The 15,017-nt window shown below is 41.3% G+C and overlaps 1 protein-coding gene across 3 annotated transcripts in view; it reads right to left on the bottom strand.

The window, feature by feature from the left end:
* PSD3 (pleckstrin and Sec7 domain containing 3) overlaps positions 1–15,017 on the bottom strand; it is a 107,917-nt gene that overhangs the window by 17,126 nt on the left and 75,774 nt on the right. For all 3 annotated transcript variants that reach the window (XM_058043560.1, XM_058043561.1, XM_058043563.1), the window contains 3 exons: positions 10,963–11,006; positions 3,524–3,717; positions 1,053–1,123 (listed from right to left, as the gene is read on the bottom strand). In XM_058043560.1, coding sequence (XP_057899543.1) covers positions 1,053–1,123; positions 3,524–3,717; positions 10,963–11,006 — 309 coding nt within the window. The remainder of the gene's footprint in view (positions 1–1,052; positions 1,124–3,523; positions 3,718–10,962; positions 11,007–15,017) is intronic.

The following is a 15,017-nucleotide window of genomic DNA, read 5'->3' on the forward strand; positions in this document are numbered from 1 at the left end:
TCAAAAAGATACTGCACCCCAAGCATTCAACTTGTAAACCTCATGCTATAATAATCTGATTCAAATCACTCTTTCTTCTCAAGAGACTATTCAGGTTGGCTCCAGTGAAACCAACAACTTCAGAAAGCCACAGCAGGGGAGGAGGAAACAGCAGTATGTACTCGCACTCCTGATAGCTACTAAACTATCTGGTTTTGAGTGAAAATGTAAAACAGCTTTCAAAGAAGCATACTTCTGCAATATAGGGCAGTCTGGACAAGCAGTATCTATTCCATGAATATTTCATCTAAATTGGAGGGCAAAAAGCCTTAAAAACCTACTTAGCTGCTGCCATTTATTTGATTTTGACAGTTCTCACTCATATGTTGCATTTTATGTTCTAACAGTGTAGTTAAAAATGTACTATAATATATTTAAGCTTGCAACAAAAAGCTTGAAGGGTTTCATCTGACTATCTTTTTAGACACCTTGCTGTCAGGAAGCACATTTTGTTAGAAACCAGCCCTTTCTTGCTTTGTGGAAAAAAAGTATCCTTTTATCCTTCAATTTCGCAAAGGAACAGAAGCTGCAGATTCCTACCAAAGCCAAGCTGTTGTTCAATTGTTTTGCAGCTGGTCTTGCAGGCACTGCAGAAAAGTGTGCCATGAAAAGGTGGGAAAGGAGGACAACCTTACAGAAGGGGAAGTCATACGTATGAAATGCAAAGTTAAAAGCAGCCTAGAGGACGCATGCATGACGCTGAGAGATGATAGTCTTTGCTGGTGAAGCTAGCTGCTTTTTCAGATGTGTGAGGCAGCAGTGGCATACATTGGAACTTACAGGGTGCACATATGGATGCAGGCAGTGGAACTGAACTTGAAATTGTGAAAAGGGAGAGGGTGTCAACAAGAGGATTCATGCCTGAATGTGTGTGTTAATAGGTGGGGGTAGGGAGATCAGCCATGCTGTGCATCCGAGGAAAAGGAGCCTGGAGGTACACTGAGAGAGTAGAGAAGATGCGTGCTGCTTTATCCCTCTTTAATTAGTTTTCAAAAGACAGTGGTTTCCCCTACCTTCTGCAAGTACAGGACCGTTCCCTTCAGCACAGCATAAAAGGTTTTCCAGCCTCGCTTTCCCCGGGGAGCTGGAAAGAAAACAAACGAAAACCCATTTAGATCAATTTTTACACTTTGTACACACTACAGGAGAGCTACATTAGTCCTGTGTTAAACCTCCTTCAAACTATCTTTTTCAAAGGACAATGCGACTTAGCACAGTGCCTGCATGTACCTGCTCTGAGAGAAAGCAATACAACAACGCTGATGATCGCCCTGGACTGGATCAGAAAGAACAGCAGCAATGCAGAAAGCAGGCCACAAAGAGCCACAGAGATCCAGTCCTTGCGCTCTTGAAGACAGGCAGACATTGCCCCTACACAACTACATCTGAGCTTTGCACCATAGCAGTTTTCAGAAAGAAGCAGTCTTTCTACATGCCACAGCAGGCTGGCAGGAACTGCTCAGAACTAGTGGGATACTACACAGAAAGCAGTGTCTCCCCAGAGCCTCATTCCCTTTTACTGCTGCTGCACACCCAAGTTGGCATTGAGAAAGGAGAAAGATGCCAAGCAACATCATATGTAAAATAGCCAACCCCACAAGAAAGCCAAAGTCAGTTAGAGGTTGAAGAACATAACAGAGAAACATATCTAGCCCATAAATTCCTAGAGACAAGCAGTGGTGGGGCAGGGGGAAGTAAATTCAGCATGAAGGCTGAAGGATCCAGTCTGAAATTCAGGTGCAACAGAGGGAGAGAATTAGGCACGGCTGTACAGTCACAGCACCAGAGACCAGAAGCCTGCATCTAAGCTCACTCCACACCAAGCACCCATCACTGACCAGCATCCATATAGTGTGTCACTGACACTATAACAAAATTAATACACACACAACTAAAGAATGACACTCAGAAAGGCATCCCATTCTGATCTGAAGACAGAAAGTAAAGATGAAGAGATTACAAGTCCCTTGTCCCAGAAGTTAATCATTCTTATCTTGCAAAACAGGCCTTACTTCTAAGTGGCATTTGTTCAGTTCAGTTTCCAGTCACTGGACCCTGTTACATCCTTCTCCTCCAAGTGCTAAGTGCTTTAGCCCTCAGAACTAGGTTCCTGAGAAAATAGAGATGAGCATTCTAGCATATCACTTCATTAGAAATCCCATACAAGCTAATCTCTGCCCTGCAAGGACTCCATTAGAAAATGAAATACGAAAAGGTCTAACAAGCAAGCAAATAAAAAAAGTTTTATTCGCACCTGTAAAGCCAGAATGCAACTTTTTTCAGAAAGACAGACCTTTAAATTGTACAGGAACTTCTGAAAACATGGCCCTAATTACATTACTCATAAGAGAGTTATCTCCAGAATGCCAATGTGGTAAATAAAAAACAATTCTGGTATTTATAATTAAATAAATAATTTAATAAAGGCAACTAGATACAATTACTTATTAAGGCTGAATAAGATGTTTAATAAAGACGAGCCTATTTAGAGTATCCAGTCACCACAAAGAATTAGGTCAGCTTGATTTTGACACCTCTGTCTGAATCCAGTTGTCCCACTGTTACCTTCCATCTTGAAAATATGACCTCTAATTGTACCTTCTAAAATAGATTAGCAAAACATGTGAACATCAAAGAGCTTAGCCTAGGAGAAACTGGCTGTTACTGGAAACCCATCATGAAGCCAGACTTTGTCTTTGGGATTTAGCCCACCAATGTGAATCATGAATAGGCAATCATCAACAGTTATAGGGAAAACACAGATGCTCTGACTAACCTCAGCTTTTTCCAAGATCTATAGACAAGAAAGGAAGATATCCAAACAACAAAACACACACAGGTGCATCAGAGGCCCTTGATAATTAGTACATCGCAAACAGAAGTAGGACAAGAAGGGAAGAAGATAATTAAAGTAAGTAAGAGACATAGCAGGATTAGTACAAGAAAGGGGCAGGGAGGAACTGCATAGTAAAAAGCTGGCTGGTGCCAAAAGCTGCCGCCCTTTATTGGATATGTAACCCAAGTCTGGGAAAGTATGGAAGGGAACACTACCTTCTAAAGAGAGGTAAAGAACAGTCTTTCTTTAAAGACAGATCCAGAGAGGAGGGGAGATCCAAAACAATCTGGTGTCACATAAGGAAAAGGAGAATTCTCAAATTACTGCAGAACAGCTACTGTAATTCACTTGAAATTATTTTCTATCTGTAAACCATTATATTTATTTTCTTTCAGCCCAAAAATTCACAAGGCTTTGCTGTATCACCTTACTTCTTATGCATTAGAGCTGCTGCACATGGCACTGAGCATTGTAAATTCTGGCCTAACAGTGAGAGTGTGATAATCCAGTGTTGTGTTGCCTGTTAGGGCTGCTATTTCCCCTAATGAAGCAGCACTGTTCGCCTTGAGAAGTACATGGGCTCACTGGCAAGTGGCATTGTGAAGACATAACAAGAAAATAACACATTAGGATTGAAAAATTACTTACTTTTCTTTCCATCCATATCTGCATGGATTTTCCGAGCCAGAAATCCAGTTTTATACACAGCAGCATTGGGGTCATGAGGGATGTCCAGGAATGGGTTATTTGAATTGCCAATTCGACTGACAGCCTTTGTCTGGTTCCCATTATCCTTTTCATCTGTACCATCCGAGTGAGATTTTTTTTTCTCTTCTTCATCCCTTAAAAAGCAGTGAAAATCATGCATGAAGGATGGACTGTTCAGCAATTTTTGAACACTCCTTGTCAAAATATACCTCTCTCTTTTATAGGGGGCCATACTTAGGGAGAAATCTAGAAATATATCAAAATATAGACATATTATAGCAAAGTTTCAGTTCACCTACTTCACCAGCACAGGACACAGATTTTCAAAAAGGCCAAGTTTCCATTATTGTCTCAGAAGATTAGACTTCAAAAGTGTTCTGTGTCCTCCAATTTTGGCTATTTTTAATTCCATGTATTTGAGTGTTAAAATGGGAAATATTTGCCTGCTGGGTTCAGCTGAAAAATCCCCAATTTCTTCATGAGCTCACATGTAGATGAAAAGAATTAGAATACTACAAATCACTGTGGCTTACCCCTTAACTTAGCTTATGAAACACAGACTCTACCTCTTTTTCTTTATTTTCCTCTGCTGACTAGCATAAAATCAGTAATTTAAAAATAAAAACCAAACTAGGTGAATTATGTCATCTTTACTTTGGAAATAAAATGCTGCTGAAAATGTTACTTATTAGGGCAATGTATTCCACAGAGCTCTTGGGGACAACAATGCAAGTCATAAACATTACCTGACTAATAAATACCTTTTTGCTTGTTACAGGCAAAGGCTAAAAAGGACTAGGCAACCTAGAAGTAAAGGGTGTCCATCACAACAGTAGGACAACAGTTTTCAGAGAACAGGCCAGATTACACAGTAGCCCTTCATCCTTTGAAATCTGCATACATTCCCCTCAAGGTGACTAAGAAAGGTGTGTCAGGGAGTATGAAGGTTGTCACTGGAAAGTCGTGGTAGCAACACCTGCTGAGACTAGCATCTGATTTAAAAAAAAAATCTTTTGAGCAGAATGATGGCTAATATTGCTAACCCACTGGGGGTGGACCTCAACTTGATGCATCTCACTGGACCCAGATGACTGGCAGAGAGAGAGCAAGCTCAAGCAGATCTTCCAAACACATCCATCCATTCAAAAGTATGTCTTATCGGACAATTAGCAAGGCACATATCAATCCAGAAGCTCCTTTAGGAACACACTGCTACCATGGCTGCTTGTGGGAATGACCATTCAAAAAATGTCTTCCAAGAACTGCAGGCTACAGCAACAAATCTATCTTATCCTCAGCTCTGCTGCGAAGGAGGCTCATTATCACCTTCTACAACTGCCTGAAAGGAGGTTGTAGCCAGGTGGGGGTAGGCGTTTTTCCCAGGCAACCAGTGAATGAAGAGAGGATTAGCCGGTTGAACATCAGGAGAAATTTCATCACTGAAAGGTGGTTGAGCATTGGAACAAACTTCCCAAGGAGATGGTGGAGTCACCATCCCTGCAAGCATTCAAGAAACAAATTGATGTGGCACTTGGTGCAATGACCTAGTTGAAAGGGTGATGTTCAGTCATAGATCATCATTTAATGATCTTGGAAATCTTTTCCAAACTAGAGGATGATTCTATGATTCTATGATTCTATGAAATGGTCTTTTAGGAATAACTTAGTTTAAGGAGAAAAAAGGCTAAGAGACTGGTTTGACAACAAGGAAAACAAATTCAGAAACACGAGGGCTGTGTTAGTGAACTCTGTAGTAGCAGGGCATATTCTCAAGCATTTGACTTTGGTCACATCATATAAATTATAGAAATATAGTCAGGAGGTGCACCATACCTTCATGATGTTGTCTTGCAAGGTCTCCTAATTAAGAAGAACAAAACTTTTACTTCAAGACCTGATTCCTGCAAGGAAGAGCTGTCCTTGCATCTTTAGCCTACTGATGTGTGCTTTCCCACTCCAGCACAGAAAGTTGTACAAAATTTTTTTATTAGTCAAAGCAAATATGCTTTAGTTGAAGCACTCTCCCAATTGAAAAGGTGTGGGCATTTCTGACAATTTCACTTGTCCCTACCCTACATGGGTGTACTTGCTAGCTGCTGGTAAGTTGGAACCACTGTGTGTTATGTGTTTCTTAGACATATGTCCATTCCAGAAGCAAATTCTCTCAACATGAGTCTGAGGCACTTAATCCAGACGAAAATCTCTCAAAGGGCATAAGCACACAGGCTGATTTGTCACACAGAAGTGCCTTGTGAATTCTGGGATTTCAGCCAAGGACACAGCAGATTTCTCCTTGTCAGCAGAGACCAACTGCAGTAAAAGGCTTAACACTTTCCTGGAATAAGCTATCTCCTTTGGAGTTATGGGAATGAATTACTGTATACTGATCAATTGTCCTGTGGGAATATACTAGTACCCTTAATCAAGCAGGCTCAGTGGTGGATGAGCAATCCTGTGGGGGATCCTGGACACCACTAAGAGCTGGGGGCAGTGCTCTTAAACTCAGTACTTCTAGTTACAGCAATTCTGTTAAAACCGGAATTCCTCAAAAGACATGGTGGAAAGGACAAAATAGCATCAGCTGTCACAACTGCTGGCAGCACTGAACAAACCTTGAACTGGTCTTTTGTTCTATCATGAAAATGGGACTTCTTTGAGACTCAGAAGCTTCAGGCATTTCTGAGAGCTGAGTGCTCTGACAAGATGCATGAGGGCAAGATGCACAAATCAGTCTACAAGAGGCAATGACGGGAGACAAAGAGGCAGGAAGGACGCATTACAAGCAAGAAGTGGATGAAAACCAGAGGATCTGAGACTCATTTGCCCAAATACTCCATGTTACTTCAGTGGTCAAACATAAGAAGAAAGCAAGATGATTCGGAGGAATGTCAAAGTAGCAAAAAAAGTTCAGGTATTAATTTTCCCTCAGGAATCTTCCAAAGCTGGCTGAATAGATAGGTTCCCAAATACTGTTTATCAGGGATTTAAAAATCTGAGCTTACTTCTAACAAGCCTTTAGGGTACTTTTGTAAGAAAGAATTGTAGAAAATTCAGGGAAGCCTCTGGATACATAAACCTGAAAACTGATCTTTGTTTGAAACCCTAAACTGTGGGGAGTGTGACTACCTGCCCATCCTCAGATGGCTCTCACAGATCATCCAGGTGCTGCAACGTCCCCAGCATGAAGGCCTCCAGTGATGTGGGTAAGAGTCAGTGGCGATCTCTGTGCAGGTATGTTCAGAGTCATGGACGTGGTGTCACACAGGCACCTGCTTGTGCTATCAACTTGCAGTCACAGCATTGAAACAGCGATGTTTTCCTTCCCAAATTTATGATAACTGACAACTAGAAAGAGTTTGCCCCTTATTCTTAAACACATAGATGTGAAAAATATTAAAATCCAGATGTTGCCATTTTGATGAAGAAAAGCATTTCCTGCCTCTCCCAAGAACTTTCCTATACAGGAAAGTCCCATTTCTGTCTCTTCTGGGAGAAAAGCATCATCTGATTCTCTCAGTAATAAAATTATTTCTTTACAATCTATGGTCCAATTTGAGGCTCTGCCTTGGAAAATTCTGAAATCACTGATCTGGAACCATGCAGTCAAGCCCTTCATTTTTAAAACTCTGCTTCATCTCTTCTGCATTTGTTCAAATAGCAACCTTATATGACACAGCAGAAAGTTGAGTTCATCTATTTAAACATTGCAATTGAAAAAAAAAAATTCAGGTTTGTAATATGCATCCATGAAATCAGCAGCATCTGCATTAGGAAATTGACTCGAGAGAAGTTTTGGCATCTTTCCCAGTGGGAGGGAAGGAAGAGAACCAGGTTGAATACCATGTGACCCCCACTCTAAAACCAATCAAGAAGTTGCAAACCAGAAGCATCCTAGAACTTTTTCACAGAGGAGACAAAAGTTAATTATAACAGGGAGAGATTTCTCAGTTTGACCTAGAAAAAGGTGAGCTTCAGCACAGATGTCTTTATAACTACACTGATCTCAGCATCACAGTTTGATTTGGCAGCATCTCTTTCCCACCATCACTAACTGAATGACCTGTTTTGGTTTGGCTGAAAGGAGATAATTTATCAGTGTAGTTCAGATAAACAAAAAAAAGAATATATCATGTCCCTGTAAACACCTCTGGTTAGAGAAGTATATCATTGGCTAGTTAAAAACCAAATGATTATCCTGAAAAAAAACTACACTGTTCTGCTGAGAGAAGGCTTTTGGGACAAAACTGACTCAAATGCAGCCATTTGGCTTTAGCAATTTTGTAAGCAGTGCTTTGGGAGTTCATAAATTAATTCTAGATCACCTGTTTTAAGATGATGATTTTTTTCCTCTGATTACTTTCAACAGTAAACAGACACAGTATTGCAAACAAAGGAAAACAGTAATGGCCACCATGACATTTCCATGCAGACATCAGGCAAATAAAACATATTTAGCTCTGGCAACTTTGTAATCAAATTGATTTTTCTTTTTCAGCTTAAAGCTGACAATGATCAGTGTGAAAGTAAAAGAATGAGAAACACCTAAAAACCTTGGGAGGATATAGTATTATAGACAACGAAGGGATGTTTGGAGGTCAGGCAACCTATCTCTTTGCCTCTGTGGCTGGATCTTCCTAACCCATTCTGGACAGAACAACCAGTTCACAAAAACCTCCACTGAAAGCACTTCTGTACTTTATCCAGGCAAACCTATGCGTTGTTTTAAATCCATAAAAAACCTTTTTAAAGGTTGATTTCAAATTTCCAATGTTTCAAATTTAAGGCCATCCACAACAGACATGAAGAACAGTTCACACCTTTGAGGCTTGCAGTGTGGAGCAGAAATGTGCTCTCAGGATCCCACATTCACCAGTTCAGTATAAATTCCTGGTCAGATCACTTTATGTTACAGATTATTCACTTTTAACTTTATGGAGAACTTGAACCAGGCACTACTGCAGAACAAGAACTATAATGCAATTCTCTCTTCAGAGCTGTACTCATGCTTTCCTTTTAAAAAGGATAAATGAACACTCCTACTGAAAGTCTCTGGAGAATATCTGCTGATTAAGGTGTCACTTCTCATGATTACAAAATTGAAGTCAATAGTAGCCCTTTCTTTGTGTGGGCTTTGGATCAGACTATAATTCTACTGGAAATGTACTCTTTAAGATGTGCAAACTCTTTAAGATAATAACACACCTAGCTCACAACTAGTAAGATAAGGATTGGATAGCAGTCCTTCCCCATCTTATGTTTCACCATTACCCTTTCCTGTCTATGGACTTACTGATAGCCCTTAACCCACTAAATAATGTACTTCCAGAGCAGCTCTTAAACCTTTGGTTAGTTGATGAGCGCCTTAGATCCTCAAAGGATTTCTGGCTGGCAGAAAGGCATTCCTTCAAAATGCCAGCATTGCAGGAGAGCTTATACGGAGGTTTGGAGTCCTATCTTCATCTTTGCCTTACCTCCCTCTTCTTACCCTGCCAACTGCATCAGGGAAGCAAAAGAATCATCTTTGGAAGGGAGACAGGATTTTCTTTGGTCTCACCAGAACAAAACTGACCATGCTTCCTTCCCATTCAGCTTTCTCTGCAGATCACAACAGCAGAGCAAGAGATATATTTGTGCCTCCTCCCTCAAGCTCAGGCAGCCCCAAGGCTTCTTGGGGTTATTACTTTACACCAACCACACATCTCTATAAAAATGAAGAGAAACATCTTCACACTTCCTTCTCCAGCCAGTACTCTCAGCTCTAAAGGTACTGACTATGCCCAGAATGAGCTTTGTTTTTCATCACAGAAATTAATTGTAACATCAGTCCTAGCTATGTGTCAGTCTCAGATTGGAGCCAACAACTGGCACCTTTGAGCATTCTCCTGTAAAAAAGTAGCTTTACATCCACCCAAAGCCTTACTTAAGAAAGAGTCCGAATTACCACTTTTCCAGCCTGTTTAGAATTTTCCCCCAAACCAAGGACATGGACTAGACTATGTAAATGCCAAAGCAGTTACCACCTATACAGCAGGAAGATCTCATAAATCACCTTGACTGAGGTTCACAGGAGCAGAGCCAGTCATGAGCCAGTTGCCACCTGGAAGCTGCCCAAGTGTATTAGGCACGGTATAGTTTCTTGGCAAGAGCTGGAGGAAAATTCTGACATTGAGAAAGTCACATAATGGATTCTGCTGGTTCTAAAGTACCTGTGACAGTGTCTGGCAAACAGCTTTGGTGTGACATATAAGATTCACACAGCGTGTTCCAGGTCCAAGACACAGTCTGTGAAAATGTCTCCCACCATGACTTTTAATACTCATCAGAGATGGTACTTCTTACTGATTCCCATTAAAAGCACACCTTCTTTACTACTCTGACACCACCTAGCACATTTCTGAACTGGGACAGCAATCCCACTTGGAACCAGTTGCTCTTGTGAGGCTGCACATCCTAACAAGAAATTGGTTTGCAGATCATGAACTTAAAACAACGAAGATCAAAAAAGCCACTGGGCCTGCAAGACCTATGGCACTTGCTAGAAATTCTAGCATAAGAGGTGCAGGAGCATGCATTCCAGACATACCTTGTTCCCAAGAAGGTGAAGTTTCACATATGTAAATATGCACAGGGAAATACCCTTGTATAGCCAAAGTATATGTAAGACATCATTTTCCTATTTTATACCAAAATCCACTGTTCTGCAAGTGGCAAAATCAAAAGTAGACACTTCTGCCCTTTCCCGTCATAATTAGACTACACAAAGCCTAAGCACAGGGAAATGTCATTTTAATCAGAAATCTGAAACTGAAGTTTTTTCTCATCTGCAGCATTTACATAGTTAACAAGTGTTATCCTATCAAAATCAACTAAGGATAGGAGGGAGTGATATCAGACTTTGTCCATTTATCATCTTTCACATTAGGTTGTTGTCAAGTTATCCATACTTAATCAGGAGACAAACCAAGACAATAAACCAACAGCAGGAAACTGAATCCAAGAAGTGTGTTTCTATTCAGTGGCTCTGACACAATGAACAGAAAGATAAAGGGAGACGTCAACTTCTGTTTTATTTATGCAGACATAGAACAACAGAGGATTTAATTTCTCTCTTTTCAGGCTGAAGTTTCCTACTAAATGAAATGTCCTCTTTCCTTACAAATGGAGTTGGCTCCTATCATTAACAATTCCACTTGCTGGAGAAACAGATGAGGCTGTATATTGCCAGGTCATTCATTAGCAAAACAGCAAACTCATTATGTACACTGGCTATCTTCTGCAGGTTTTGGAGCCCACACAGATGGTGACATAGGATGTATAAACAGATTACTGTGCAGGTACTACTGTTAAACTTCTAATTTCTACAACAGAAGCATACTTACACTGCCCATTCCAACTTTTCATTCTTGATTGAATTGTAGAGGGCCTGCAAAGGGAGAGAAATAAGATGGAATTATTGTCTGACCCCTCCTACACATACATTAATATCCTGAGTAAAGACACCCAGATACTATCAGCAAGCAAGCAGTCTCTGATCAAGAAAGTCCTGTATCTGCTAATGATAATGTGAGAATCTTCAGCAGAAATTCCACCTAAGAAAAAAATACTGAATGTGTATTTTAAGATTACAGTCATTTTCTCAAGCAATTTTTGGGGGTTTGTAGTTTGCGCCTTTTTAAGAACATAGAATCATGAAATAGCCATGGAAGGGACCTAAAGTTCCACCCATGGCAACTCCTTCAATGGGCAGAAACACCTTTCACAAGGCCAGGTTGCTCAGAGCCCCATCCAGCCTGTCCTTGAACGCTTCCAGGGATGGGTATCTACAGCTTCTGTGGGCAACCTGTTCCAGTGCTCCTCACAGTAAAGAATTTCTTCCTAACATATAGTCTAAAGCTATTCTCTTTAAGTTTGAAACCATTGCTCCTTGTCCTTTCCTTATATGCACTTGTAAAAACAACTTGTAGGCTGCCTTCAGGGACTGGAAGGCCATAATTAGGTCACCTTTACACCTTCTCTTTTCCAGGCTGAAAAAACCCAGTTCTCTCAACCAGTCTTCATAGGAAATGTGGTCCATCCACATAATCACTTTGGTTCCCTATTATAGACTCACTCCAACAGCTCCATGTCCTCCCTGTGCTGGGAGCCCAGAGCTGGATGCAGGTTCCAGGTGGGCTCTCCCCAGAGCAGAGCAGAGGGGCAGAATCCCCTCCCTCCCCTGCTGCCCACGCTGCTCTGGATGCAGCCCAGGACACGTTTGGCTCTCTGGGCTGGGAGTGCCCATGGCTGGGTCATGTCCAGCCTCTCACCCACCAGCACCCCCAAGTCCTTCTGACAGGGCTGCTCTGCATCTGCTCATGCCCAGCCTGTGCTGATACATGGGTAGCTCTGACCCAGGTGCAGCACCCTGAACCTGGTCTTGTTAAACTTGGTCTTAAGGTGTCCAGGTCGCTCTGGATGCCATCTCATCCTTCAGCTGGGTGTCACCTGCAGATTTCCTGAGAGTGCCTTCATCCATGTCATCAATGGAGACATTAAATAGTACTGATCCCTGTATGAACCCCTGAGGGACACCACTTGTCACTGATGTCTATCAGGACACTGTGCCATTGACCACTACCTTCTGGATATGACCATCCAACCACTTTCTTATCCATCTAACAGTCCATGCATAAAATTCATCTCTCTGCAATTAAGAGACAGGCATGTTGTGAAGAACTCTATCTGAGGCTTTACAGAAGTTCAGATAAATGACATTTATAGCCCTTCCCTTGTCCACTAACATGGTCACTCCATCATTCAGGGCCATTTGGTTGGTCAGGAAGGACTTGCCCTTGGTGAAGCTGCACAGGCTGTCTCGAATCATCTCTCTGTTCTCCATGTGCCAGAACACAGCTTCTAGGAGAATCTGCTCCATGATATTCCCAGGCAGGTGGTGAGGTTGGGAAGTCCCTGGTTGCCAGGGTTTTCCTTTCCACCCTTTTAAAATATGAGTACAATGTTTTCCCTTTTCCAGTCACTGGGACTTCACCAATACAATGGTGAAATCATGATTACAGTGACTTTACAAATACCACAGAGAGTGGCGTGACAACTACATCAGCCAATTCCCTCAGGACTCTGGGATACATCTCACTGGTTCCAATAGACTTAGGTACATTCTAGCTCCTCGGGTGGTAATAAACCTGAACTTTACTTCCAGTTAGCAAAAGCCACAAGACCTTGAAATTCGAGGTTCAGTCTAATTCCTGACACTCAATGAAAACTTTTGGTCAATGACTTTAATGGGGACTTTAAGATTTCATCATATAGGCCAATCTGTGAAAATTTGCCAGAATAGCTACCCAAAGTCCCTGAGCCTCACAGACACCTGAATGCTTTCCCAGTCACACACCTAAACATAAACATGTTCAATTTCTAAGTGCAAAACAGAAAATTAATGTTAAGTAACTTTTCTGCTTCAAGATCACTGTCTTGGACTGCTGTCCATTAACACCATTCCTCTTTCAATTCATAGGAAAGGTGCCCAGTAGGTTTGACATCAAAGGTAACATTTCTGGTTTTGATACAAGCCTGCAGAGAAAAGGGTCTGAAAACTGACTTAAGACTGGGTGAGTATCAGACAGCTGGGATGGATTTTTTTTTTTTTGAGAGAAAGTACATATATCAGTTGGATAAGAATGTCTTATTTCAGCCCCCCATGAGCTGATGTATACAATGGATAAACCTCTGGTATTACCAAGCTAATGGAGTTCTTCAAAAAGGTCACTTAACTCAAGTGAAGTATTTTGGTATGGAATGTCCCTGATTCTCACACGTATAATCTGCATTTGTAATTCACCTTATATACATAGCTAGATTTACTCCCTCTGGCACATAACTCCTACACAGCCTCAAAATATGTTAACGTGTAGAAGAACTGTTGATGCACATGATTAGCAAAAAGTAGCACATCAAGTATGAACAAGCCTGAAAATCACATACTATAATAGCTATGACATGATGCTCAACAAAAACAGTAACATTTAGATAGCCTTAATGCTGACCCAAACCAAAAATAATTTGGAAACTGAAGAGATGAAATTAGTCTCGTGCATATGCCACAGCTGAATTCGCATGAGCAATACCATGAGCATATCCCACTCTTCATGCTGTCATCCACTGGCTCCTTTTTGAATCTGGAAGTCTTATTTGAAGATCCTTAATATTCAGCTCTCTGGAAATCCGACTTTACCAAACCATACACAAGCAGGTCAAACATTATGGTACAATTCACTTCATGTTGATGCTACACAGGTAGCTACCCTTGGTCACAATGTTCCAAGACAGTAAGTTTCTCAGAGCAATACAACAGATATGAACACAAACAATACTCATGCCTCATCCTACTGACGCTGAGCTAGCAAAGAGAGGTCCTCACCACTAACTTGAGCTTCACTGTGCCATTCAGAGAGATATGATTAAGTATTTCCAAGTTTGGAGTTTTCACTATTTCTAAAAATATATCTTCTCTGAAGTCTATAGGTGCTCTGAACCAAAGGCAGAAAGCCAAAGGTGAACAGATGGGCATTTCTGGCAATTTGGAGGCACTTGCTAATTTTCAGGTGAGAGTTATCAAGAAATTTCAAGACCACTCTGCAGAAAGAAAGCAAAAGAAAGAGTTAATATTTCTCCTGCCTGTTCAGCAGAATTAGACACAACTCCACTTTTGTACACAAACAAATGCTGATATTGGTTCCTGCAGTCACCAAGCACTTCTTATATGATTTGGCCAAAGCCCCTGTCTTATTCTTCGACTTGTTCTTTTCTTCCTGCTATGAATAAAATATTCTCTTACATTTTGAGCCAGAAAATGACTCCAAATACAATGCGAAGAGGCTGCATACTTCCTTCAGCCGCCTCCCCAGTTTTTCAGAAGTAGTATTTTTTCCTCATCTAGCTCAATGTGTTTCAGAAACAGCAAAAACCTGGCTTGAGGAAACATATTTGTTGCTCCCTGGCCCAAATGCCAACAAGATTGGGTCAAAACCTCTGAAAATTAACACCTGCCCTGTGCAGGTTTTTATGAGATTTCACTGCTAAGCACATCTCTAGGGATCATTGCAGCCAAAGAGCAGAACACACAAAAGCAGCAGTCCAGATTGGGGCAGGGATAACAAATGCCCCAGGCTTTTGCCTTGTAAAAAGAGAGCTATGTTTGTCCTAACCTTTACTAATGAGCCAGACATCATCTTCCTTCTTTAGGGAGTAACAGACACCAACCCAGTCATACAGCATACATCTGACCAAGGACATGGTGCCCCCCACAGACCCTCAAACAGAGCCTGTCAAAAGTTTCTGGTATTTACAAAACAGAAAGAGAACTCCAGAGAGTATGCACAGCCTAGGCAGCTGTGTTCTGTGAACCTGTGTATGTTCTGTGTGTCTACCAGGCATG

This window comes from Melospiza georgiana, chromosome Z (genome assembly GCF_028018845.1).
Source record: "Melospiza georgiana isolate bMelGeo1 chromosome Z, bMelGeo1.pri, whole genome shotgun sequence".
NCBI lineage: Eukaryota > Metazoa > Chordata > Aves > Passeriformes > Passerellidae > Melospiza > Melospiza georgiana.